General features: G+C 34.9%; 2 protein-coding genes across 3 annotated transcripts in view; one reads left to right on the plus strand and one right to left on the minus strand.

Moving 5' to 3' along the window:
- Positions 1–24,204, plus strand: part of LOC136041582 (uncharacterized) — a 35,040-nt gene extending 10,836 nt beyond the window's left edge. For both annotated transcript variants that reach the window (XM_065726277.1, XM_065726278.1), the window contains exons 2-3: positions 18,769–19,057; positions 23,443–24,204. In XM_065726277.1, the coding sequence (XP_065582349.1) occupies positions 18,777–19,057; positions 23,443–24,112 (951 nt within the window). In that variant the 5' untranslated portion in view covers positions 18,769–18,776 and the 3' untranslated portion in view covers positions 24,113–24,204. The remainder of the gene's footprint in view (positions 1–18,768; positions 19,058–23,442) is intronic.
- On the minus strand, positions 1,435–14,093 carry LOC136041587 (uncharacterized). Its single transcript, XM_065726283.1, has 2 exons — positions 13,793–14,093; positions 1,435–11,348 (listed from the first exon to the last, which is right to left on the minus strand). Exon 2 carries the CDS (start codon positions 9,602–9,604, stop codon positions 1,577–1,579), a length of 8,028 nt encoding a protein of 2,675 aa, XP_065582355.1. The 5' UTR covers positions 9,605–11,348; positions 13,793–14,093; the 3' UTR covers positions 1,435–1,576.
- Positions 24,205–24,794: the final 590 nt, after the last annotated feature.

Genomic DNA, 24,794 nt, shown 5'->3' on the forward strand with positions numbered 1-24,794 from the left:
AAAGAAACATTCTTATAGTACAGAAAGCGTTGAAAATAGTTTCAACTATATGCACAAAGTTGAAAAGTTAAAAAAAGAAGTGTAAAATAATAATATTAACTATTCTACAATAACGCATTGGTTGTTTCCTTAGATACATTCTAAATCATAGGTTTTATTTTTCCAGCTTAAAAAACAAAAACAAAACAAACAATATGTATAATTAAGTGTGCACAGATGAGAATGGCAATAAGGCTATATTTAAAATTATGATTTCCAAATTATGTTTGAGTAATTTCGGGCCCCGGATATCTCAACAGTTGACCTCAGTTGGCCACTATTATGGGAATTGCAGTCATCCTGTGTTAGCCAAATCGAAGTTTCACCCTAGAAGTAGAGGTCAGTTTATAAACAACTAAGAAATCAGTTTAATTCAGCGAACTTTGCCAGAATGGAGTTAAACACTTTCGTTGATGAATTCGCAACATTCCCAAATAATGTAAAGGAGTAAATGTTTTTTTCACAACATTTTGTTGTGAACATTTTTCACAGCTATTCAATGCTTTACAACTTTCCCATTAAAAAAATCATAATTTTATTTGAAATTATTGACTTAGGCCTCTTAAAAAAACAATTGAAAAGACTAACACATTAGAAACGTGTTAGAGAACCAAGTTTCGCAGGTTGACGCGGCCGTTCACTCTGAACATGAAAATTCTCAATTTTAATGTGAATGCCCATATCTTCTCCATTATTTTCGATATTTGTGTCGCGAATTCAAAATGTATCTATTATTTAAACAAAGCTTAATTCCACGTGAAAACACTGGAGAACATACGCGCACCTGCTTGTGACTATTGAATAATATGTTCAACTCCATTCTGTTGCCCCTCCCCCGCCAACGAGGAGGCGTCGCTGATGGTGATCCTAATTTCATTACAATTTCCAAATTAAAATTCGAAACGGAATGAATTAAGATGCACCGGGGGAGAAAAATGTATGGATTTGTTATCCAGGCTAACCCGGGTCAAATCCATAATGTGGTGCCCAAGGCACAGGGCTACCACACCAAGTTTTTCAGGTGTGCTGGCGTGCCTTTGGTTCACCATCAGCTAAGATTTTAGCTTCAAGTGTATGTAACCAGCCAGCAGTCTTATTCGTGGTGCCCAGGTACAAGGCTTCCACGTCAAGTTTTCCTGGTGTGCTGGTGTACCTTTGGTTCACTATCAGCTATGATTCCAGCTTCTAGTGTATCTAACCAACCAGCATTTTCATTTTAAACCAATGTAAAGTTCATTCATATACAAATGTTACTTCAGTCTTTAGTTTATACTACCACATCGTCTTAAAAATCAATATAAATTCCCTACTGATTTAAAAATAAAAAATAATAATTTTCTATGAAGTATCTAGAGAGAGACTAGAAGCAGGTGAATGTTTCTGAGATGTTAGTATTTAGTGCAAAAGCTAGAATTCACTTAAGTGTACTTTAATTCCAAACTTGAAAAAAAAACAAGTTAAAATCACTTTAAAATATGATCCCTTATGTTATATTTCATTTATGTATAATTTAGATTAAAACATAGACAAAAAAAGATTAGCTACATCTTTGAAGAACAGCAAAAGTCATACCTGAGCAGTCCATTGCTTGCTTTCCCATCAATTTCACATTTGAATCATCGCAGAGACACCATGTGCCTTCCAACGTTCGCCTGTAAACGTAATAGTGACCAGAGTTGAAATTAATACCTGTATGAACAACAATGGCAATAGCTCTATATCGCTCCAAAGATACGACGATATCATTGTAGCTAACGTCTGATATGACCTCACTCATTGTGCTTTCCAACAAAATGTGATCTGGCTCAAAACCAATTATTCTTCTCGTAATTTTATGTGTCATTGCACTCCTGTCCAAGTTAATCGCAAGAAACTGCGGCATTTCAGTAAAAACTGTGTGTGATGTTAGTTGATGTTCATTTGGGCAAAATTTTCCAACAGGATATGGACTTAACACTTCACTAAATTGAATGTCCGATGTCTCAACAACCTCTTCATGAGCGGGTGCATCGGGATTCAGAACTCCTGGAACTGGAAAATAGCACACTTTTCCATTTGTCATATTATCATCTATTTGGCTCCAGTTACAGCGGTGACAAGCCAAAAATTTATGATTCTTGAACTGAAATAGTCTACTAAGAGGACTGAGGGCAGTTGTTGTGCTTGTTTCCGAGTTTTCTTCATCCATACTTCTAAACAAAGCTTCCCAAAACTCGCAGAGTGACTGCTGTTCGTCCTCAACAAATCCATACACAGTCGGCAGCAATGATCTTAGCTGGACTGTTGACTCTATCTTGTCAAGGGACGACACTGCTAGCCGTAAAATTTCAGTTGCAACGTTGCCTTGTGAATTTTGCAGCCTATCAAAAAGTATTCTGTGTAAGCTGAAAACGCACTGAACTGCAGAGTTTGCATAGCATGAAACACCATCTCTGTTTTGGAAACCTTTTCTTCCTGCACCAATACCCCTTTGGTAGAGCTGCTTTTGGTTGGATCGTTTCTTGTTGCCTTCAATACCTAGGATAACGCTATCACCTTTCGTTGGTAATATCGTAGCGTTTGATCTTACTTCATTTGTTATAGACATTGTTTTTCGGCTTTTTGTCTTATTTGGAAACGAATCTTCTATTGCTGGCTTTCTTTTTTCCCCTTTTCCAATGATTGCATGTTCGACATTTTTCTTCATTTTCGGATAAACATCTCCTATGCTACCTATTTCCACGACGTCCTCATTCAAATTAGTTGTGGGTGTTTGGATGATTCTCAATAATGGAAGGTCAGGTCTATAACTACTCCTAAGACGATTATACTCTGAGATTGCTTCCATGTCAGCAATAATTTTACTTGGATCAAGTTCCACAAGATGCAGCCCTGCGCTAGTGGTAACTCTGGATAATGCAACATAAATCATCCCCGGTCCAAAGCAACGACTTCCTGCATCGACGATAGCACATTCCAGGCTGAGGCCTTGAGACTTGTGAATAGTAATTGCAAATGCTAGTTGCAATGGAAACTGTTTTCTAGTATAATAAACCTCTTTGAGCGCTTCAAATCGAACTGTAGCACGGCCTATGCTTGTCAACTGATCTTGACCATCAAATTGTACCAAAACACTAACTATTTCACCAGATGGTATACTTTTAAACTCTTTGACGTAGCCCATGGATCCGTTTACTAAGCCTTTATCCACTGCAATGTTTCTTTGAAGCATTACTCGTGCACCAATTGATAGTACCAATGTTGTTAATGCACCAGCTGTTCGTTTGCAGTCATCTGCAAAGCTTGAAACACTTTTTGCTGCTTCTTCTTCAATTCTTTTATTTCTGACCACCGAAGAAAGACAATCAATGGCAGTCAGTGTAACATGTTTCGAGCTCGTTTCCTTTAGCAGTGTGTTGTTTATTAGCCTACAGTCGTCGTTTGTGGGCATCAAAATAACCGGCACTTTCCCTTCCTTACACAAATTACAATATAATTTGGTAATTTCTTCTGAGGTGGCTCGCGACATGCATCCAAATTTCCGTGTAGAAAGACACTGGAGATGCTGTTCTTCACAATTTCCAAGCCTTATGTTTGCAAGTGTATCCGCATATGGCTTGTCATTTTTTTGCCTCATGTTGATTGTCAGCTCATCATACTCAAATTCATGCCATAGATTAAAGGATCCCATGGATCCAAGTCTATTTCGGATTTCTAGACGAGTAAGAGGAATAAACGGTGGATTTGCCGACACAGGCCTCAATTGAAGGAAATCTCCAAAGAGAACAAAGTTGGCATTTCCCATTGGGAAATTAGTAGATTTAATTTCCGTCAAGCGCAAATGAATATACATCAGCATAAGAGACGAGACCATACTTATTTCATCTATAATGAAAAGTCGAGTTCGTCCAAGGGTTTTTCTTAATGTCAGCAATTGTTCGGTGGATAAAGATGAATACTTTGCAGTTGTCTGCTGGTCAACTGGCAGGCTTAAGCATCGATGAATGGTAACACCCTTTATACTATGAGCAGCAAGTCCAGTTGGGGCCATAACAACAACTGGACATTCCTCCCTCACGAACTCCTGACAAATGAACCTTCTAAGTACACTAATTACTCGTGACTTCCCAGTTCCCCCAAAGCCAGACACTATCAGTCTGATAGGCTTATCATTGCTGCCATTTTTTATGTTGCCTATAATTCTGTCTACAATTCTCTTCTGATCTAAATTAAGGGAATTGAAGTCATTTGACAACTCTTCACTTGTGATTGACTCTAGTAGCTGTCTATTCGCATTGACTAAATCTTCCATAGCATCAGCTGCTCTATCAATAATCTCTCCTTGTATAGCGTTATTTGGATCATCAATCTCATGTTGCCCATCAGTTAAGTCATTCATTTCAGTAGCCTGAATTTCCGTGGCTCGCTGGCGTACTCTTGTCTCAAATTCGGCATCGCATGTGGTTTTATTTACCAGTTTCTCATGATAGGCTACCATGGCTGGATATTTTTCACTTTCAATGCAATATGTTTCAAAGTTGTTGAAGTCATTAACCAGAATATCGCGTTCATTTCTCCATGGCTTGAACAATTTCAACAGCATACCGTAATACTGTTCTTTCTTCTCGTCGGATTCCAAAGGATTGGCCTTTTTGTGCTGTATGATATATGGTTTTTGAGTGCGTCGTCTTAAAAAAAACGAACCTGTTTGCAGTAACATTTTTTCATCATTGCCCCGTCGTTCGCGTTCATGCCAAGACAGCAGCTCATATAGACTCATGTGCTCCATATGCTCTGGCCTATTTGGATAAACATCAGCTACCCAGTGGGCAACATACAGATCCGAACTTTGGGGATCCTTACTTGCAATGACTTCCAATTCCTTGAATGGTTTAAGTGTCCTTTTTAGTTCTGTCACCTTCGATAAATCCACAAATCTGAATTGTCTTGAGAAACTGTACAATTTTGTGCCAAGAAGCCTATCTGCCGCCTCTACTGCTCCAACTTGACGCGTTTTAACTGAGTTTAATAGAAAAGACATTGCTCGTGGGCCCAGACCTTTGTACGCATTATTCACTTCTTCCCACATCTCATCAATTTCTGACTTCTCACCTTTCGTCATGTAGTCTGTTATATAGTATGGCAACTTGGAGCCGATATGGCCAATATATTGAACATCTACATTTGACAAATTGGCCAATAACAATGAGGGATTGTAATCATTGATGTACCTCTCCTTATCTGTACGAGCAATGTCATAGATCCTCTTTCTTGGTTTTTGGCGGTTTGTCCCATGAGCCAAACAATCAATCACATCATGGACTTCAGTTTGTGTTTTAGAAGGGCGAGGAAAGCCGAATCTGCAATAACTAATCCATTTGCCTGAATTTCTTTTGAATTTCCGTTGGCAGTATTTGTTGCAGCGGTGCATCTGGTGATCGACAACGAGTTTGTGCAGGGTTGGACTCAATAGTTTATCAGGAAATTGGCATGTGATAATGCTATCAATGTACCTTGTAACTTCATCCAGTGATGATTTTCCAATGACTGGTGCATCTTCTACCCAGAGAATGCAATGCACATGTGGAGCACCTCTCGTTTGGTATTCAATTCGCCAAAAGTAATCCTTGATTTTACCAAAGACAGGATTCAACTTTGCACAGATAAGGTTGTTGAATATGGCCCTCCATTTTTTGTGGAAATGTATAGCCACAGACACAGGGTCCATTGCTGTTAATTCAGCTGGTGTCATTTTATCGACACCAACCACATGACTGTTGATGTCACGTAAATGTTTTATGAATTCTGGAGAATACCATTCTGCACAAGAGGCTGTAATAAATAACGTTGGTGGCCCTTCTTGCTCTATCATAGACTTGACTTTTCCCGCCAAAGCATGAAAATATTGTCGAGATCCTCTCACTTTTGACTGGACTGAAAAAATTGACGTTTCCATTTCACCGTCTCTGTGTCGAACTCGATCCAGAAAATCTTTTGCACTTTGATTAGGCCTGACAGTCCTAATCATATGTGCAACACTGTTACAAAAGTAAGACAACTCTTGATGTTGAAAGTTGTGAAATAGATAGTTTTTATCTAAACGGAACTGTGGGTGTCTACTAAGAAGACGCCCTTTGATGTAGTCTGCATTTCGCATCGAAAACTGACGGGCCATGTCCCGCATATGGTTTTTGCCATCAGGGAAGAGATTTGGAAATGCTTTGATGTCCAATTCCTCTTGAAATAGATCCTCCCCTAAACCATGTAATCTTTTCAATTGAAATTGGTCATTTTCAATGTTTTTATTGTTCTTGAAGTCATCTATAAAGTCTTTCGGTACTGACGAGTCTAGTGGTTGTATAGAGAAATGCTCTACTAAGTGTGATTTGGCATCATTTGTAAGTTTTTCTAATATTGCTCCCTCTGGTATTTCATAAGTTTGCTCTTGTCCCTTTTCTTTTTCTAATAAACGACTCTCAAGAATCTCTTGCAACTCCTCTAGTGTGTATGCTTTGATGTTCCTGTACACCATATTGTTTTCTTTCAACCAAATTAGTGCTTTATGTATTTTCCTCAAATCAATAAGTGCTGTCCAAACATTTTTATTATAGGTTGGTTGACCGTTGACAAGTATCACAAAGCTGTCAATGTTGAGCAACTTGTCTGGTTGTACATCCGCATTTGCTTGAACATCTACGGGTAGATATACAATTCTTCCTTTAAGAGCCTCTGTCAATTCGTTTGCAGGTCTTTTTGATCCCATAACTTGTCCAAGTCTAACAACAGTAAGACATGGCATGACAAATCTTATCAGTGCCAGTTCAAATTTATTCAAATTCTTGATGCAATCTGGAGTTGCTTGGACGTTAAGGTTATTTCCAACAGAACGTACATTTTCCTTATTTGAGAGCATTTTTCCTGCACAATATTCACACAGCTTGAATGTTTCCAATAAGTACTCCATCCAGTCAATTGACATTTGGAGATCATCGCTCTCTTCTTTAGGTACATACTTATAAGTTTCTTCTTGAATAATTTGGGTCATATAATCAAAGCCCTTTCGCTTCGAAAAAGAGCCGAGAACTTTTACCTCATTTGGCAGTTTTAACTGCTCGCAACAATCACAAGGAACTGATGGGTATTCGTCTCTTATTTCAGCTACTTTCATAATATTTTTCCCAAAGATATTCATAATTTCCGATTCTTCTGTAGATACCCGAGGAGGCATAGGCTCCAGAAACATTGTTAAGTTTTTCATCCTCAGTTTTGAAATTGCAGCTTCTACTATGGATCTTAATTGTGCAATACTACCTTTGCTCCTAATTGTTTTCACATCTCTAATGAGTCTGCATTTTTCTATTGCCTTGTACAAGCTTCTAACAAAGTTTGCTAGAACAGGAAAATGTGGCGCCAATGCTCGTAGAGCACGAAGGAAGCTGTAACATCCATTGCATGGGTGACAATAAATTGAATGTCCCATTTTGTCTGGGTGAATTAACTGGTTTGTGCAATAATTGAATTTATCCAAATACAATTCAACAAGGGAATCCGTTAACGAATCTTCTTTGTTCATTTCGGAAATTGTGCAAAAGAGGATATGACACATTTCAATGTCAATTGGCTCATATTTGCAGAGATCTCGGTGACATTTCCATTTAAATGGGTGATTTCTGTCTGCCAACCGACTTGTGACAGCAGAATTTTTTTCGGTGGTCCTACTCTCATCAGTATTTTTATTCAATTCCTTTACATTATATCTTTGGCAAATATCAATGAGAATTTTACTTTGTATGTTAGTATTCCATTCTTCATCATCAAACTTGGTAGAAGACTGCGATTCTGATCCTTCAACTAACCTTTTGAAAAAAGGAGATACAAAATTAGGAAAGCTGTGCCCAGTTTCATTATCTTGCTCGTTTTGTGTTGTCGTCACACAAAAGCATCTATTACCAACTTCCACAGCTTGATTATTACCATAATCGAAAAATACTGCTTTTCCTTCCTCGTCAATTGGAATTGCAGTGTAAAGGTCACCAGTGTGACCACATCTCAAACAATGGTTGACTTCAAAGATTTTATACACTGATTCGAGATGATAAGCTTCATTATACACAGAATGTTCCATGACATTTCCCATTGCACGGGTGAATTCTTCTACATCAGGGACATAATCTGATTTTGGTAGATGCTCCATAAATTTTGAGCACTGCTTGTGAATGCTTGCATGTAGCTTTGCTAGTGAATTTGATGATATGTTAATGACTGCGTTAGCCTTTTCTAGCAGTAGCTTAAGTTCAATGATTGAATACTTTCTCTTATTTTTTTTGTACATATCAAAGATGGTATTCAAATTTTCTAAATCTGAGTTCATTTTTATTACAGTCCTGGACCTATATGCCCACCTTTGTCTATAATTTCTCGCAAAGAATCTGGATTGCCTGTTATTAGCCAGAACCGAATTGTGGTTTGACTGGCTTATGAAGCAGGACATATCGAAAGACTTGGCACTGGTTTGTGCTTGGCTCTGACTTTTCTTTACCTTATTTGAAGCATAAATTTTCCTTTTTTTTTGTGTACATCTCATTGCTAGTTCAGGCAGAGTTGAGTGATATGAGGATGTTTCCTCATGTTTTTTCGTCAACCTGCGGCTTCTGTAAAAATTCTTATAGAATTTGATAACTTTGTTTGATGTTTTTCTCCTCTGTTCCTTACGAGAAAAATCAATTCCTCTGTATCTTTTCAACATATTGTAAGCAGTAACCTTATCAATGTGATTTCTTTGATACATTTCATCATTCCTGTATTTGCTTATTTGTTTCAAAGAGACCGATTTGATGTAATTTCGACGAAACTCTTCATTTTCTCTATATTTGATGTTTCTCCGGATTGATGCAGACTTGATAGCCCTCAGGCGATAAGTCTCATCATTTTTGTATCTATCCTTTACACGTTCTGATGCTGACTTGACATAATTCTGACGATACTCTTCATTATCTCTGTATTTGATGTTTCTCTTCATTGATGCAGACTTGATAGACCTCAAGCGATAGGTCTCATCATTTTTGTATCTATCCTTTACACGTTCTGATGCTGACTTGACATAATTCTGACGATACTCTTCATTATCTCTGTATTTGATGTTTCTCTTCATTGATGCAGACTTGATAGACCTCAAGCGATAGGTCTCATCATTTTTGTATCTATCCTTTACACGTTCTGATGCTGACTTGACATAATTCTGACGATACTCTTCATTATCTCTGTATTTGATGTTTCTCTTCATTGATGCAGACTTGATAGACCTCAAGCGATAAGCCTCATCATTTCTGTATTTGTCCTTCACATGCTCTGATGATGAATTGATGCAATTGTGACGAAACTCCTCGTCATTGTTATATCGTTTTAAAACTCGACGTTTTTTTATAGCAGCTGCTTTCTCATCCTGCTGAAATCTGATTTTGGCACTCAATTTGAGAACATCCTTGTTTTTCCCATAGTACTCCTTCTTTTTGCCAGCAACCTGTTTAGCTCGACTGTCATACCTTTCCTTCTCCCTAAGTTTCTTCTTTCGTTCTTGTGATACCATTGCAATTGCTGTCTAATTCCCTGTTGACTAAGAGAAAGTGTCTTCTTTCTCACAATATTGTAACCTAAAAAGCCTTAAAATATCCCTAAGAAGCTGCAAATGTGAAAACTGATTAGTAAGATTATCCAAACCTAGGACTAAAAACTGTCAATAACACTTTAGATGAAGCACCTGAAAAAAAGAAATGAAACAGAATTAGCATTATTAGAATAAGATAAAACAAAGAGAAAGGTTTGTATATAAATTAGAAAAGAGAATTCCCCCAAGAAAGGTAACATAAGGAGACCTAAGAAAATAAAAAAAAATATCCACACAACATAAAATCTTAAACAGCATACTTGCCAAAGAAAAAATTTAAAATAAGAACAGAAGAGAAACTAAAACTAATGTCTTACAACAGTTTTATCTGAACACAACATTTTGTAGTGTTAAAAATAATTGAGCTGTCAGTGTACCCAAAGGTGTGCTGACAATGCATATATGATGCTACTCAAATGTGATGCACATGAAATTTTTAATCTTATAAGAATTAAAACATATGAATGTTTTGGTTTATAATATCCCATTGTACTAACAAAGCCCTATTTTCTTTTACAGTTTTATCCAATACTATGTAATAATAACCAATAGCTTGGCTACAAGCTGACAGTGATTCACCTTCTACAGCAGAAAGGGCCAAAAAATATACTTTGTAAGAAAAATATAAACTCCTTAAATACCAGGTAAACGTCTGAATATAAGCATCTCTAGACTATAATCCAAAGAAAAACTAGCAATAAAATAAGTTTTACTTGTATATAAAGCTTTGAGTGGTTCCTAAACCCCATGCCTAATCTTTTGCAACCCCAAAACTCTTCAGGGGGAAAGGTATAGGTTTAGTGTTCTAGGAATGCTGGTACAAATTATAAAACAGAATGATTTCAATTCCCTTTTTGATGAAAATACTTCCTACATTTGAAAAAGAAATAGAACAATCTTAAATGAAAATTTTAGGTAGTCTTATGCTCAAATTAAAATTACAAAGTAGACATTTATTCCTTAAGCAAAAAAGGATGTATAAGGCAAAAATATTCTATCAAGAATTAGGCTAATAAAAAAATTTCATTATGTTGACGATGCAAATCTACTTTTTTTTGTCTAACTTTCTATGTGCCTATGGTTGTTTTTCTTTATGTTGTTTTTATAGTGTCAGTGATATATTATTTCATTACATGTGGATTGTTTGATTACAATAACTGGTTTCAAAATATTCAACTCTGACTTGGTAGATGTTATGAAGATTACATTATAACATAGTAAAAAATTGGTCAAGAATGGCACAACTCAATAAATAGTGGGAATAAAGGTATTTAACATATGTTTTGAAGAAGCATAAAAATGTATGGAAGATATATATTTTGAGAAATAGAATTCTGGAAATCATTCAAATTATCAGATGATTCAAAGGAACTTTAGAACAGAATGGATAGTTGTGGTGTAAATAATCTTTTGTTATTATATGAAATTATCTGATAGTCAATTACCATACCAATAGTTATATCAAGAAATTAGTATTAATGAAATAATTAATTTGTAACTACTTAACTGGATGACATGAGTTTATGCTAAGAACAAATACACAAAAGTACAAGTTAGAAAAGATTGTAAGCATATTGGCACCTTCCCAAAATGATCCTGGTTAGCTCAATCAATTACAAGCTCTGCCAACTTCAAAATTGAGGTAAGCTTCAACAAGAAGAGCAACCTAGAAAAGTTTAGACTATTTTCAATATATATCCCCCACACACTAAACACCAAGCAACTTTAAGCAATAAAGTTGCATACTACAAAAAGCTTGAATATAAGCTGACAATTGTAAAACTATAACTATAGAATAGGCACTAAAATAAGTGATGAGTACACTCTTCCTTAAAGAAAATGAAGAATTGAATCTTCTTAATATGTTATTGATGCACAGTGGATGCACCTTAAAAAAAATTTCTTCATACTATGAAGTAAAAACTGTTGTCTCAACAGTCAATAGGATTATACAGTTAAATAGTCAATAGCACTAATTGTAAGCTTATCATTTCCAAACATTGGTGCATAAAGCAAGTCAAGACATTTTCATTGACAGTCAAATCATATTTTGAGAAGCTTGTTCATATCCCTGGTTAACAGCCCATCATTTATCCTACCACCCTCCACCCCTACAAAAAAATTTAACATTCAAGGCTATATAAAACAAAAATGTCCCAGGTAAGCTGTACAAAAACAGCATTATAATTTTAAAGTAAAAAAGTTTATGAAAAGCAAGAAATTTAGCTTGTAATGTACACTGAATCAAATAAAAATTTTCAACTTTTATATAGCAAAAAATCCCATGTAGGCTATTCTTGCCCTACAGCAGATATAATCTGTTGTAGATATACAGCAGACATCCCAAAAAATGAAAAAAATATTTTTTTGATTAAATAAGAATTGCTAAAACCATCTTATGTTATGGTAATAGAATGCTTGAGCAGTTATAATAGGCTTGTGGTGATAAAATTATAATAGTAATATTGCACCATTATTCTCATTTTGGACCAAATGAGACAATAATCAAAGATTAATATCCATAATTGACCATCCAAGTGTTTTCAAGAAAATGCTTCACATCTCTAATTTTTCTTATTTCCCTCCCTAATGGATGGATAGGAACCTTTGGTTAAAAAAAATTGATGTTGGTCTACATTTATTTATGCGCCTAGCCTATCTAGAAAAATTGAAATTAACGCATTTTGAAGGAACTTCTACTGTGCACAACCCCCTCCCCTTTGATAAAAATATACATAGGCTAGCCAATTTTATTTATGTTTTTGTTTCTGTACTCATTCTATTTATGAGTGCACACTTAAAACAAGAGTGACACATGGAATATAGTTTGGGATAAATATCTGCACATTAGTGGTTTTGGGGTAAATGTTTTGTGCATATTATGAAATAAGAATTGCCTTTTTCCTACATGTCTCCTTTTCTATAGTCCCAAGTCTTCTCTAATACCAAAGTAAATTATAATGAGAACTAGCCTAAACAAATCTCCCATTGTTTTTTTTTCTCTTCTGGTACAAAGTAATAAATTTACTTGGGGATTCAATTTTAAGCCTTTTTTAGGCCTCCCTTTAAAAATACTACAATTTTCCCATTTTTTAGGTAGGCTAGGCTATAGGAAACAGTTAAAACATTAGTTTAAAACTTAGGCTATTATTTCATTGTAGATGTGCTGTGTAAAAGTTGTATAATCCATTTTCATCACTTGATTCATTCAACAATTTATAGCCTAAATCTTAGAAAAATTGTTGTGTGTAATTTAAAATAAAAATATATTCTTGTGAAGGTTCCATAAATGTATTAAAATTGAATTTCCAAGTACAATGATTAATATATTTGGACCCAAAAATAAACAAGAAGTGAATTGATATGTTTGGCTAAGTTGTCACAGAGTATTAAAAAGATATATACAGTTAGCTACACTTGATATCTATATGTTAGAACAAAAACTAAATAAGAAATGAAGTGATATGTTCAGCTAATTTGTTGAACAGTATTAAAAAGAAGTCTACACTTAGCCTACCAAGATTTGTTTTATTTGGTTTGGTAATTCAGCAGTATCTCTAAACATTATTGTTATCTCACCAATTGCATCAAACTAGTTTAATAAACCAGGTTCAGCTTAACACTATAAATTTGTATCTAAATTTCTTGTTACCTGGCTTTAATTTGTTGTAGGAACAGATAGCATTAGCCTAGAACTTGGGCATATGATAAGGACACAATTTGAGAAAACAATTTTTACCTCATTTACCTCTTACAACAATAGCCTAGTCTACACCTTGTTACTTAGGCTACAATACTCAAATTAGATTCGAATCAAAGAAATTTAGCCTACCATTTGATTCCAGGTTATTTTTTTCAAATTTAAAATCCTTGGCTAAGTGGTAAATGTCAAGCCTTTTTATTGGGGGGCGGGGGCAAAAGGGTCCATATCCAGATTCAAGATGCATGGGATATTTAATAAATTTTATTCCACATTATTTTGGGGAAACTCACCCTCCCAAAGCCCTTGCCTAGGCCTAATCACACCTGTTGATAGACTGACCTAGAGATATCCTAATCAGGAAATCTTAAACTAAGCCCAAAGATTAAAATATAAAAAATATTGCTTACTGGTCAAAGATTTGTCTGCGTCGTTCAGGATTGGGTCAGCAAAATGTCACTAAACACAGATATTAACAAAATATAACAAAACACCAATGTTTTGTGGGGTAGGCTACACTGATGTTTAATAAACACTGAGTTTTAAACCAAGTAAAATAAGTTAAGAACAAAGACAAGTCTCATAAAGTACCAGTTCACAAATGTTAATCAACAGGAAAAGCTTCTAAAAGCCTGGAAACCAATTGAAAGGAAAATAATATAGGCACACAGTAAGCTAATAAATTTTTTTGTAAGTAATGTTACTGCTGCTGCAGTAAAAAAAATTTAAAAACTCCGCCGCCGCCATCTACAATAGGAAAAAAATATAACTGTTATTTATTTATTTGTTTTGTATTATTTTATGTTAAACTTCAATATCATAACTGTTTCTTTTTTTATTTTTACTAAAATCAAAGAATGTGTTGGAACCGACGATCTTTCAATCCGATGTTGAGTGGTCTACCTTTAGCTATAAATTCTGTCACCATTTCAAAAACGAATAGTATGATTAAACAATAGGGGCAAGTTGCACAGCTTTATCCTTTTCTGATATATGAAGGGTGTTTCCCCCTCTCCTAAACACTTCACTCTTCTATAGCTTGTTAGACACCAGCAAACACTTCTAAACACCTCTCTCTTCACGATGAATTGCTATTTAGTAGTTAAAAAGAACTTTGTAATGTTCTAACTAAGTGACCCTTGTGTTTTGGGAGTCGTTATCAATGAAACGGGATAAAATTGAAACATTAGTGAAAAGATTGCGATGTTGATGAAGGTATAATATTCTGCTTTTACGATATGAATTATGTGTCTTTTAAATTTATATGACCCTTTTTGCTTTCTGCTTTACAAATTGGAAAAAAATCATGTAATTTCTGATGTTTGTTTTAATTCTGTAAAATCCGGCTCGCAGCTCAACGAAAAAATACTCCCTCCCACTGACCATTCTTTTCCTCCTGGACCCAGTGTAGGTTTTTTATAACCGAAACGGAAATTTCTCTCGGAATTTGCTTTTGGCTGTTATTACGTATATGAGTGGGTTGCCCCCACCTTGGTACCTCGCAATTTATGCTAAAGTGTTTTGAATTTTTAAAAAGCTTATTATCCTAATTAAAAGGTCCTTGCGTGCCAAAATTCATTCTTAAATAATTGGAACAAAAAGTCAAACATTAGCTTAAATAATGATATACTGAGAAGGGGGGCAACCCCTCTTGTTAATTATTTCAAATTCATTATTTCTGATCAATATTCCGTATATGAAAGGGGCTGTCCCCCTTCAAAGTCCCGCTCTTTAAGCTAAGGTTTGACTCTTAGTCAAAAGCCTACTTCTTAAAATATAGAAACTTTAGCGTAAAGAGCAATATGTTTACGAGTGGGCAACCCCTTTCATATATGGAATAATTTATGTTCGTTTTAAGTTTTAACGTCGCTCATTACTTGTAGTTAAAGAAAAAAGTATTTAGTTTCTGAACGTTTTTGAAATAATGCATGTTTTGAATATCATCGCACATGAATATTTAAAACGAAATTTGCATAATAATTTTTTTTTGGCTAAATGGCTTTTTCATAGTTTTGATTGGATAACTTCGATAAAAAAGAACTGGGGGAGGAGGCCTAGCTGCCATCCAATATTCGGTAACTTTAAAATGCAACTAGAACTTTTTTTTACGAACGTTTTTATTAGTAACACATATACGTAACTTACGCATTAACTTACGCAATGAACTTCTATATTTTTATTATGTATGTGAGGGGGTTCACCCCCTCGTCAATACCTCGTTCTTTACATTAAAGTATGAATTTTGTCCCAATTATTTAATAATGAGCCCTCCATTTAAAAGGCTGTAGAATAAATAGTTTTAATTATTAAAAATACTTTAGCGTAAAGAGCAAGGTATTGCGGAGAAGACGAGCCACCTTATATACATAATATTTTTCGTTCGTTTTAAGGTTTTAATGCTGCTCCTAACTTCCAATTGCAAAGAAATTTGTTATATATTTTTTCATTTTTTTTTCAAATAATGCTAGGAAATCCTGCTCCCTCTTCATGAAGAATCTCTTCCCTTATACTAAATTCCTCCATGGAAAGATCTTACCACGTAACTCCCCCCCCTAACACACCCTGTTCCGAGCACAAAAAATTCCCCCTGAAAATGTCTGTACACTTCTCAATAACCATTACTACAAGTAAACAATGGTAAAAGTTTGTAACTTGCAGCCCCTCTCCCGGGGACTGTGGGGGAGTAAGTCGTCCCCAAAGATATAGTTATAAGGTATTTCGACTACGCTAAATAGAATGGCTATCTCAGAATTTTGATCCGGTGACTTTTGGGGGGAAATGAGCGTGGGAGGGGGCCTAGGTGCCCTCCAATTTTGTTGGTCACTTAAAAAGGGCACAAGAACTTTTAATTTCCGTTAGAATGAGCCCTCCCACGACATTATAGGACGACTGGGTCGATACGATCACCCCTGGGGAAAAAAAAACAAAAAAAAAACAAAAAAACAAATAAACACGCATCCGTGATTTGTCTTCGGGCAAAAAATGCGAAATTCCACATTTTTGTAGATAGTAGCTTGAGACTTCTACAATAAGGTTCTCTTATACGCTTTTCTTATGGTGTGCTTTTTGTTAACATTGTATGACTTTTAGGGGGTGTTTTCCCCTATTTTCTAAAATAACGCAAATTTTCTCAGGCTCTTAACTTTTGATGCATAAGACTAAACTTGATGAAACTTATATATTGAAAATCAGCATTAAATTCCGATTCTTTTGATGTAGCTATTGTTATCAAAATTCCATCTTTTAGAGTTTTGGTTACTATTGATCCGGGTCGCTCCTTACTACAGTTCGTTACCACGAACTGTTTGAAAGTATTTTTAGAACTCCTCATATGCGTAATAATCTCTGTTCGTTTTAAGTTTCAATGGTACTCCTTATTTTCAATTGAAAGAATTTTTCCATGTTTATTTTTTCATTGAGTAATTTCTGTTCGTTTTATGTTTTAATGTCGCTCCTTACTTTCAGCTAAAAAAATTAGTTTTTTTTAATTTAATTTCTGAACGTTTTTGAACTAATGCATGTTTGGTTTTGGCTCTCCGCACATAAATTATTAAAATGAAATTTATATATTAATTCTTTTTTTGGCTAAATGGCTTTCTCTTAGTTTTGATCAGACGATTTTGAGAAATAAGGGGTGGAGAAGGAGGCCTAGTTGCCCTCAAATTTTTTTGTTACTTAAAAAGGCGACTAGAACTTTTAATTTTTAACGACCGTTTTTATTAGTAAAAAATATACGTAACTGAAGAATTAACTTACGTAACAAACTTTCATAACCTTATATTTTTATTATGTATACGAAGGGGTTTGTACCCTCGTTAATACCTCGCTCTTTACACTAAATCGTAAGTTTTGTCCCAATTCTTTAAGAATGACCCCTGAATCAGAAAGGCGTTAGAATAAATAGTTGAAATTACTAAAAATACTTTAGCATAAAGAGCAAGGTATTTATCTTCTCCTAAATACCTCGCTCTTTATGCTAAAGTATTCTTAGAACCCGTCATATGCGGAATAATCTCTTTTCGTTTTAAGTTTCAATACTACTTCTTCCTTTCATTTGAAAAAACGTTTTCATGTTTATTTTTCATTGTTTTCTTACAGTGATGCTAGAGAATCCTGCGCCCTTTTCATTGAATTTTTATTCCCCCATGACAGATTCCTCCAAGGAAAGATCCTCCAACATAGCCCCCTCTCCTCAGCCCCACCCCCAAACAAAATAAAATCCCCCTGAAAACGTCTGTACACTTCCCAATAACCATTACTATATCTAAACACTGGTCAAAGTTTGTAACTTGCAGCCCCTCCCCCAGGGATTGTGGGGGAGTAAGTCATCCCCAAAGACATAGTTATTATGGTTTTCGACTATGCTGAACAAAATGGATATCTCAAAATTTTAATCCGTTGACTTTTGGAAAAAAATGAGCGTGGGAGGGGGCCTAGATGCCCTCCAATTTCTTTGGTCACTTAAAAAGGGCACTAGAACTTTTCATTACCGTCAGAATGAGCCCTCTTGCGACATTCTAGGATCACTTGGTCGATGCGATGACCCCTGGGGAAAAGAAAAAAAAAACAAAAAAACAAAAAAACAAAAAAACAAATAAACACGCACCCGTGATTTGTCTTCTGGCAAAAAATACAAAATTCCACATTTTTGTAGATAGGAGCTTGAAACTGCTACAGTAGGGTTCTCTGATACGCTGAATCTGATGGTGTGATTTTCGTTAAGATCCTAAGACTTTTAGGGGGTGTTTCCCCCTATTTTCCTAAATAAGGCAAATTTTCTCAGGCTCGTAACTTTTGATGGGTAAGACTAAACTTGATGAAACTTATATATTTAAAATCAGCATTAATATGCGATTCTTTTGATGTAGCTATTGATATCAAACTTCAATTTTTTAGAGTTTTGGTTACTATTGAGCCGGGTCGCTCCTTACTACAGTTCGTTACCACGAACTGTTTGATAACACTAGGCTTAACAAAATTAAATATTTGGAATCAACAGAATATGCCGCTTTTTTTAATATATTTATTGATGTTAATATTCCGTTTTTTAGAGTTTCGCTTACTATTGAGCCGCGTCTCTCCTTACTTGTAGTTCTTTACCGTGAAATATTTGATCAGGCTAAAAGTTAAGAACAGGTGGGGTGCATAAATAAAGACCCACTCCAAAAAAAAGAAAAAACTACTTTTAATAAACCAGACATACTCACTTTTCCTTTTTCTCATATCAAACTCATTTGCTTTAAACTCACTCTCCGCCCATGAGGGATAAATATACTACATGCTTTATATATTCTTGTTGTATCAGTTTATATTGTATTTACATATTTTACTACATGAAATTTAACAGAAACTGAAATTTAAGTTTATGTATTTTTTCGTATTTCAGGACTTAAAATGGATGAAAATGTTGATGGAGTAGCCAACAAAATAGGATACAATCAGGAAAAGAGAGGTAAAAAGAGAAACACAAATTTAGAAAACATCAGTCTTTTATCTGATCCAGCAGTAAGTTCAACAACTGTAATTCGAGCAGGAAATATTTCCAACACAATAAGTACAAACATCCAAAGTGACGTATTCAAGGACAGAAAAATGAAAAGAGCAAGGATAGATGGCCCTGATAGTTCAACAGACCAAGGTACGGTCAGTGCTATCTCGGAGGTTTCATCAGAAATGTGAGTAATGCATTTTTTTTTCAGCATTTCCAAAAAAATGAATTCTCAGGTTTTTCCTTCTGTAACACTTAAATTGTCTTGTAGCTACAAATAATATGTTTTATTTTCTTTTTTTGTGAAGTCTATTTTTCTTGAGTCTTTTTTTTTCGTTCCTTATTTAAACTGTAACATATCAATTTTACTTACTAATTGCAAAAGTGTGCAAATCGGAAATTGGAAAAGGGTGGCTGGTTTTCCTCGATCGAACAAACTTTGTACGACTATTTCCTCTAATTGAGAAAAAAGACGCACAAGAAACATTTCGTATTTTTGAATTTTTTCGTATTTTGAATTTTTTAAATATTCAAATTTACAGCGTTGATTTTAATAGCTTTTCAAATGATTTTGAATTTGGATAATTTTTGGATGAGCTGAATTTGAATCGAATTTAAATATTTTGATTTTGGGTAAAGAGGAGCTTTTTACACTTCAGGTACCTGATTACCATAAAGCAAAAAAACAACATACTTTTTCCTTATGTTCTTTTCGTTTTTATATAATTTCTTTGTGCTTAGTATACATTTTATTAAAGGCTCCTTATGCTTGTCTCTTGTTTAAAATTTATTTCTTAGCTAAATAACTTTATATCTTATTTAAATCAAGCTATAAAACATGTGGATTATAGTTTTATGAGGGCAGACCTCAAAAGACTGATTTTTTTGCCCTATAATCTTGCAAAATTCCGTTCTGATTTGTTACAATCAAAGGTAATATGAGTTGTCAACTGGCGCATCTGGGGCTAAGCGTAAGAGCCTTTGAAACAAGGTCGTCGTCATTAGCAAAATATTTTGGGGGAGCAAATGATTATACCTACTGTTTTTCTTATCAGTAATTAGCATAACATCTGCCTCGAATACAGTTCGTAAAATCACTGCATGAGTCGGTAAAACCGAGCATTTTACCGGTCGGTAAAACCGAGCATTTACCGATCGAGAATCAGATTTTGGTACAAAAAAAAGAGCTGGTAAATCTTTAGAAAATGATTTCTTTTTTTTCTAGTTCTATAGTAAGTGAAATTTCATTTTTCCTTAGATTTTTGGAAATGTGGTCTGCAACCCCTTTAACCTACAGGACACCAATATAAACTGAATTTTCAATTTGATTTGCGTTTGCTGTGTCACTATTTGATAATTTTTTAATACGGTTTTCAATTACAGAATTTATTAAACTAATTGGATAACCATTTCTAAATAAAATATCTCTAAGTTTGTCAAGCTCTGAATCCAGGAAATGTGGAGTAAAAAACTTGCAATGCTCTTTCAAACTTTTTGTGGTAACAAACAGTAGTAAGGAGCGACCCGGTTCAATACTAAACGAAAGTCTAAAAAACGGAATTTTGATACTAATAGATACATCAAAATAATTGTATTTTTATGCTGATCTTAAATATATAAGTTTCATCAAATTTAGTTTTACCCATCAAAAGGTTCGAGTCGGAAAAAAATTGACTTTTATTGGAAAATAGAGAGAAACATCCTCCAAAAGTCATAGAGTCTTAACAAAAATCACTCCATCGCATTCAGCGTATTAGAGAACCCCACTGTAGAAATTTCAAGCCCTGATCTACAAAAATGCAGAACTTCGTATTTTTTGCCAGAAGACAGAAGACCGATTTTTTTTTCCCAAGGGGTGATCGTATCGACCCAGTGGTCCTAGAATGTCACAAAAGGGATGGAGAAGAATGTCATAAAAGTTCTAGCGCCCTTTTTAAGTGACCAAAAAGCTGGAGGGCACCTAGGCCCCCTCCCACGCTCATTTTTTTCCCAAAGTCAATGGATCAAAATCTTGAGACAGCCATTTTGTTCAACATAGTCGAAAAACGTAATAAGATATCTTTGGGGTAGACCTACTTCCCAGGGGAGGGGCTGCAAGTTACAAACTTTGACCAGTGTTTACATACAGTAATTGTTATTGGGAAGTGTACAGACATTTTCAAGGGGATTTTTTGGTTGAAGGCTGGGAGTTAAGGGGAGAGAGCTACATGGAAGATCCTTACTTGGAGGAATTTGTCATGGAGGAAGAGAAATTCCATGAAGGGGGCGCAGGATTTTCTTGCATTATTTGAAAAAAATGAAAAAAAAAATATGAAAAAGCTTTTCAACTGAAAGTAAGGAGCGGCATTAAGACTTGAAACGAAACGAAATTATTACGCATATAAGGGGTAAATCACCTCCTATATACCTAGCTCTTTACGCTAAAGTACTTTTAGTAATTTCAACTATTTATTTTACGGTCTTTTTTATTCTGGGGTCATTCTTAAAGAATTGGGACAAAATTTAAGCTTTAGTGTAGAGAGCGAGGTATTGACGAGGGGGCAAAGCCCCTCTTGTGCATAATAAAAATATTTAAATTTAGAAATTCGTTATGTAAGTTAATTTTTAATTTACGTATATTTATTACTAATACAAACGTTCTTAAAAAAAAATTCTAGTTGCCTTTTAGGTTACCAAAAATTAGAGGGCAACTAGGCCTCCTCCACCAACACTTTTATATCAAAATCGTCCGAACAAAAATATAAGAAAGCTATTTGGTAAAAAAAAAACTAATATGCAAATTTCGTTTTAATTATTCGTGTGCGGTGAGCCAAAATAAAAACTTGCATTAATTTACAAACGTTCAGAAGTTAAATAAAAAAAAATCTAACTGCAAGTAAGGAGCGACATCAAAACTTAAAACGAACAGAAATTATTCCGTATATGAAAGGGGTTGACAAAGAGTCAAACTTTAGCGTAAAGAGTGGGGCATTGAGGAAGGGAAAACTCCTTTCATAGACGGAGTAATCAACTAAAGAAGTTGCCACTCCTCTTTTCAGAGCAGGAGAATGATTAGGGGAATAATTTAAGTAACGGTCACTGTGTGTGGGTTTTCTATAGACTCCAAACTCAAAGTATGTATCATTTCGGTGAACCAGGACATCTAAGAAAGGAAGATTCCTTTCTACCTCCAATTCCTGAGTTAACCAAGTTAACCGGAGTTAACCAAGTGAAGGAAAAACTCCGAAGACTTGTCACCATGCGCCCAAGAATAAAAAATATCATTCTTAAAACGAACCAAAAATTCTGGTTTACAAAAATTTTGCAAAATAGCCTTTTCTTCAACGTTTTCCATGAAGATATCAGCCTCAATTGGTGAAAGAGGGATGCCCATTGAAAGCCCATATTTATGTCTACAAGAAAGTCCTCAAAACTTATCTATAAAAAAAAATTATATCAAAACTGCCCATTCTTGTATTTGGTTTAACAGAAACTTGCTTTAATTTGGAAACAAAATCGGTTATATTTTTAATATAAGATTTTTGAACCTGAATTACTGGGCAAAATACAACTGATCAGAATTTTCCCATTTTTGCTGTAGGAGAATTAAATGAGAAAACAATAAGTCAGAGGGGATTACCGGGCTTATGAATTCTAGAAAGGCCATAGAATTTTAGGAAGATTTCCTTGACAAATTTTTCTCTGGGATCGGTAGCTAACTGTTCATATGCTACAATCATTTAAAATTTCTCTGACTTTTTTGTCGTAATCAACTGAATCCAATACAACAACAGTATTGCCTTTATCGGCTTTAGTAACAATCCTGGAATGATCTTTATTTAGTGATCGTAAAACTAAGTGTTCATTTTTACTAAACTTTTTAAAATTTTGATTATGAACAGAAGGCGAATCCCACAAGGTATCAAAAAAATGCACTCTAACCTCAGCAATCCTTCCAACCTCCACACGAGAGTCATGAAATACCCCTTATGTGCTCACAGTAAATTCACTATAAGGTACTTTCGAGGGTGCTATTTGAAATTTCAATATCCTCGATAGAACCTGATTTTGCTCTGTTGTAAGGGGGACGGAGCTGAAATTTATCACAGCAGGACCAGAAGATACTTTTGGGACAAAAGGTAAATTATTAGAGAAATTTTCCAATTTGGAACGGTGGAATTTCTCAGAAAGTCTTCGTCTGGAAATTTAAAAATCATGCTGAAAAGAATTTTCAGAAATAGCCTTATTTTGATTAAAATCAGCGTAAGAAAGCGTGGATAACATTTCTCGCTCAAGACTGAAAATATTATGATTTAACCTGTAGCGCTTGATTTTGCAATCGCTAATAACATGATTTAAAATACCAAAACCTATACGTACTGTAAATTCCCGTTCGTTACGTCTGTTTAAGTGAAGTGATGGTCGCATTTGGTTAAAAACACGAAAATGGTTGCTTCCTTCTTTTTTTTGGTTTAATGAAATAGTTTTATGTTCAGCTGTCAAACTTGTTGTTGTCTTTTCTTAAAGATGAAAAGAGCTCATTTTCAAAGCAACCAGTCATTGTTACAAGTAAGAGTAATTTTTCTTTTTTAGGTCGAATCTTCCCTTACTTGTTCCCATTACACCACTGCAAAGATTATTTTTGAATAGTCCCAATCTTGTAGCAGTTAATGAGCGGCTTAAAGAAGATAGCTTAATGATTGAAAAGAGGACACAAGCTATTTCTGAGGCCCTTGAAGGAGCAAAGCAAAGTATAAGGATTCTTGTAGCTAAACTGACGAATACACTTTATGGAGACTTCAAAGACGCTAGAAGAAGGGCCAAAGAAATCCAGAATGATCTGTCATCTCTAACGGATATGGATATTTTAAATAAAAACAGCTATTGCCCCAGACTTAAAGTTCTTGAAGGTTTGTATAAAAGACTTGAAGAAACATCTTCTGTCTTGAAAGCTATAAGACGGATTAAAAATCATCAAAGTAGTGTTTCATCATTTGCAACTGTTTTTGAAAATCATCAAGTGAGTGCTTTATCATCTGCAAGTGTTTTAGTTCAAGAGGCACTAGCTGCTGAACAGATCAAAGTTGAAAACTTGCAGGAAGAATACTGCTGTCTACTTGAGCAAGGCAAAGAAATTAAGGTTCGACAGGAAGACGTTAAAAAAGAGATTCATAAAAAGAAATTGGAGATGGAAGAGAGATTAATAAGACAAAAACAATTTTACTTAGTGTCAGAGGAAAACCTTGATTGTATACACAGCTAAAACTGAAATTCCGCCAATGACGCTACTGAAGGTGTATTTATTTAGTCAGCAATTTTTATGAACATTTATCCAATAAAGTTAATTACTACAGAGCATTGTATATGCGACAGTTTATTTTATGGGAATAAGAGGGGGGCCTAAGGTCTAAAAAAGTACTTGCTCGCAAGGGTTTAATAAAACATTAAAATCAGTGAGGAGGATAGGCACTTACGGAGGATAGAAGTTTTTCGTCCATTTTCTCTTCAAATAAATCAAGGTTTTTGTGTTTAGGTTGGAAAGGAGGGGGCTCTTGATTCATTCATCTTTCAACAATTTCAAGACTTTTATTGTTTTGATTTATATACCTAACTTTTTGTGCTTACCCAAAAATACTCCTACCCTGTGAAATAAAAACGTCCTATAGTAACTTCTAGTCCCAGATTTTTGTTTACTGAAATAAATTTTCCCTAAGCCTCTTTATCTCTTACATGCAAGAGTTCAGTCTGTTATCCTTATGCCTGATCCTTTTATGTATAATAGATATATGGATGGTAAGCCTTTGTAAAAACTTAGTCTGTCTTGTTTGCCCTATATTGTTTTATATCTATTAAAAAAAAGGTAAAGGATACGGCATTAGACTTTACAGTCCGTGCCGGCGGTGCTGATCTCCGCCTGCTGATCTCCTGCTTTATATCTATTAGGC

The sequence above is a fragment of the Artemia franciscana genome, unplaced genomic scaffold (genome assembly GCF_032884065.1).
Source record: "Artemia franciscana unplaced genomic scaffold, ASM3288406v1 PGA_scaffold_30, whole genome shotgun sequence".
NCBI classification, from domain to species: domain Eukaryota; kingdom Metazoa; phylum Arthropoda; class Branchiopoda; order Anostraca; family Artemiidae; genus Artemia; species Artemia franciscana.

What these genes read in the sequence shown, in the direction of transcription:
- LOC136041587 (XM_065726283.1), bottom strand. Translation starts at nt 9,604, where the DNA reads ATGGTATCACAAGAACGAAAGAAGAAACTTAGGGAGAAGGAAAGGTAT.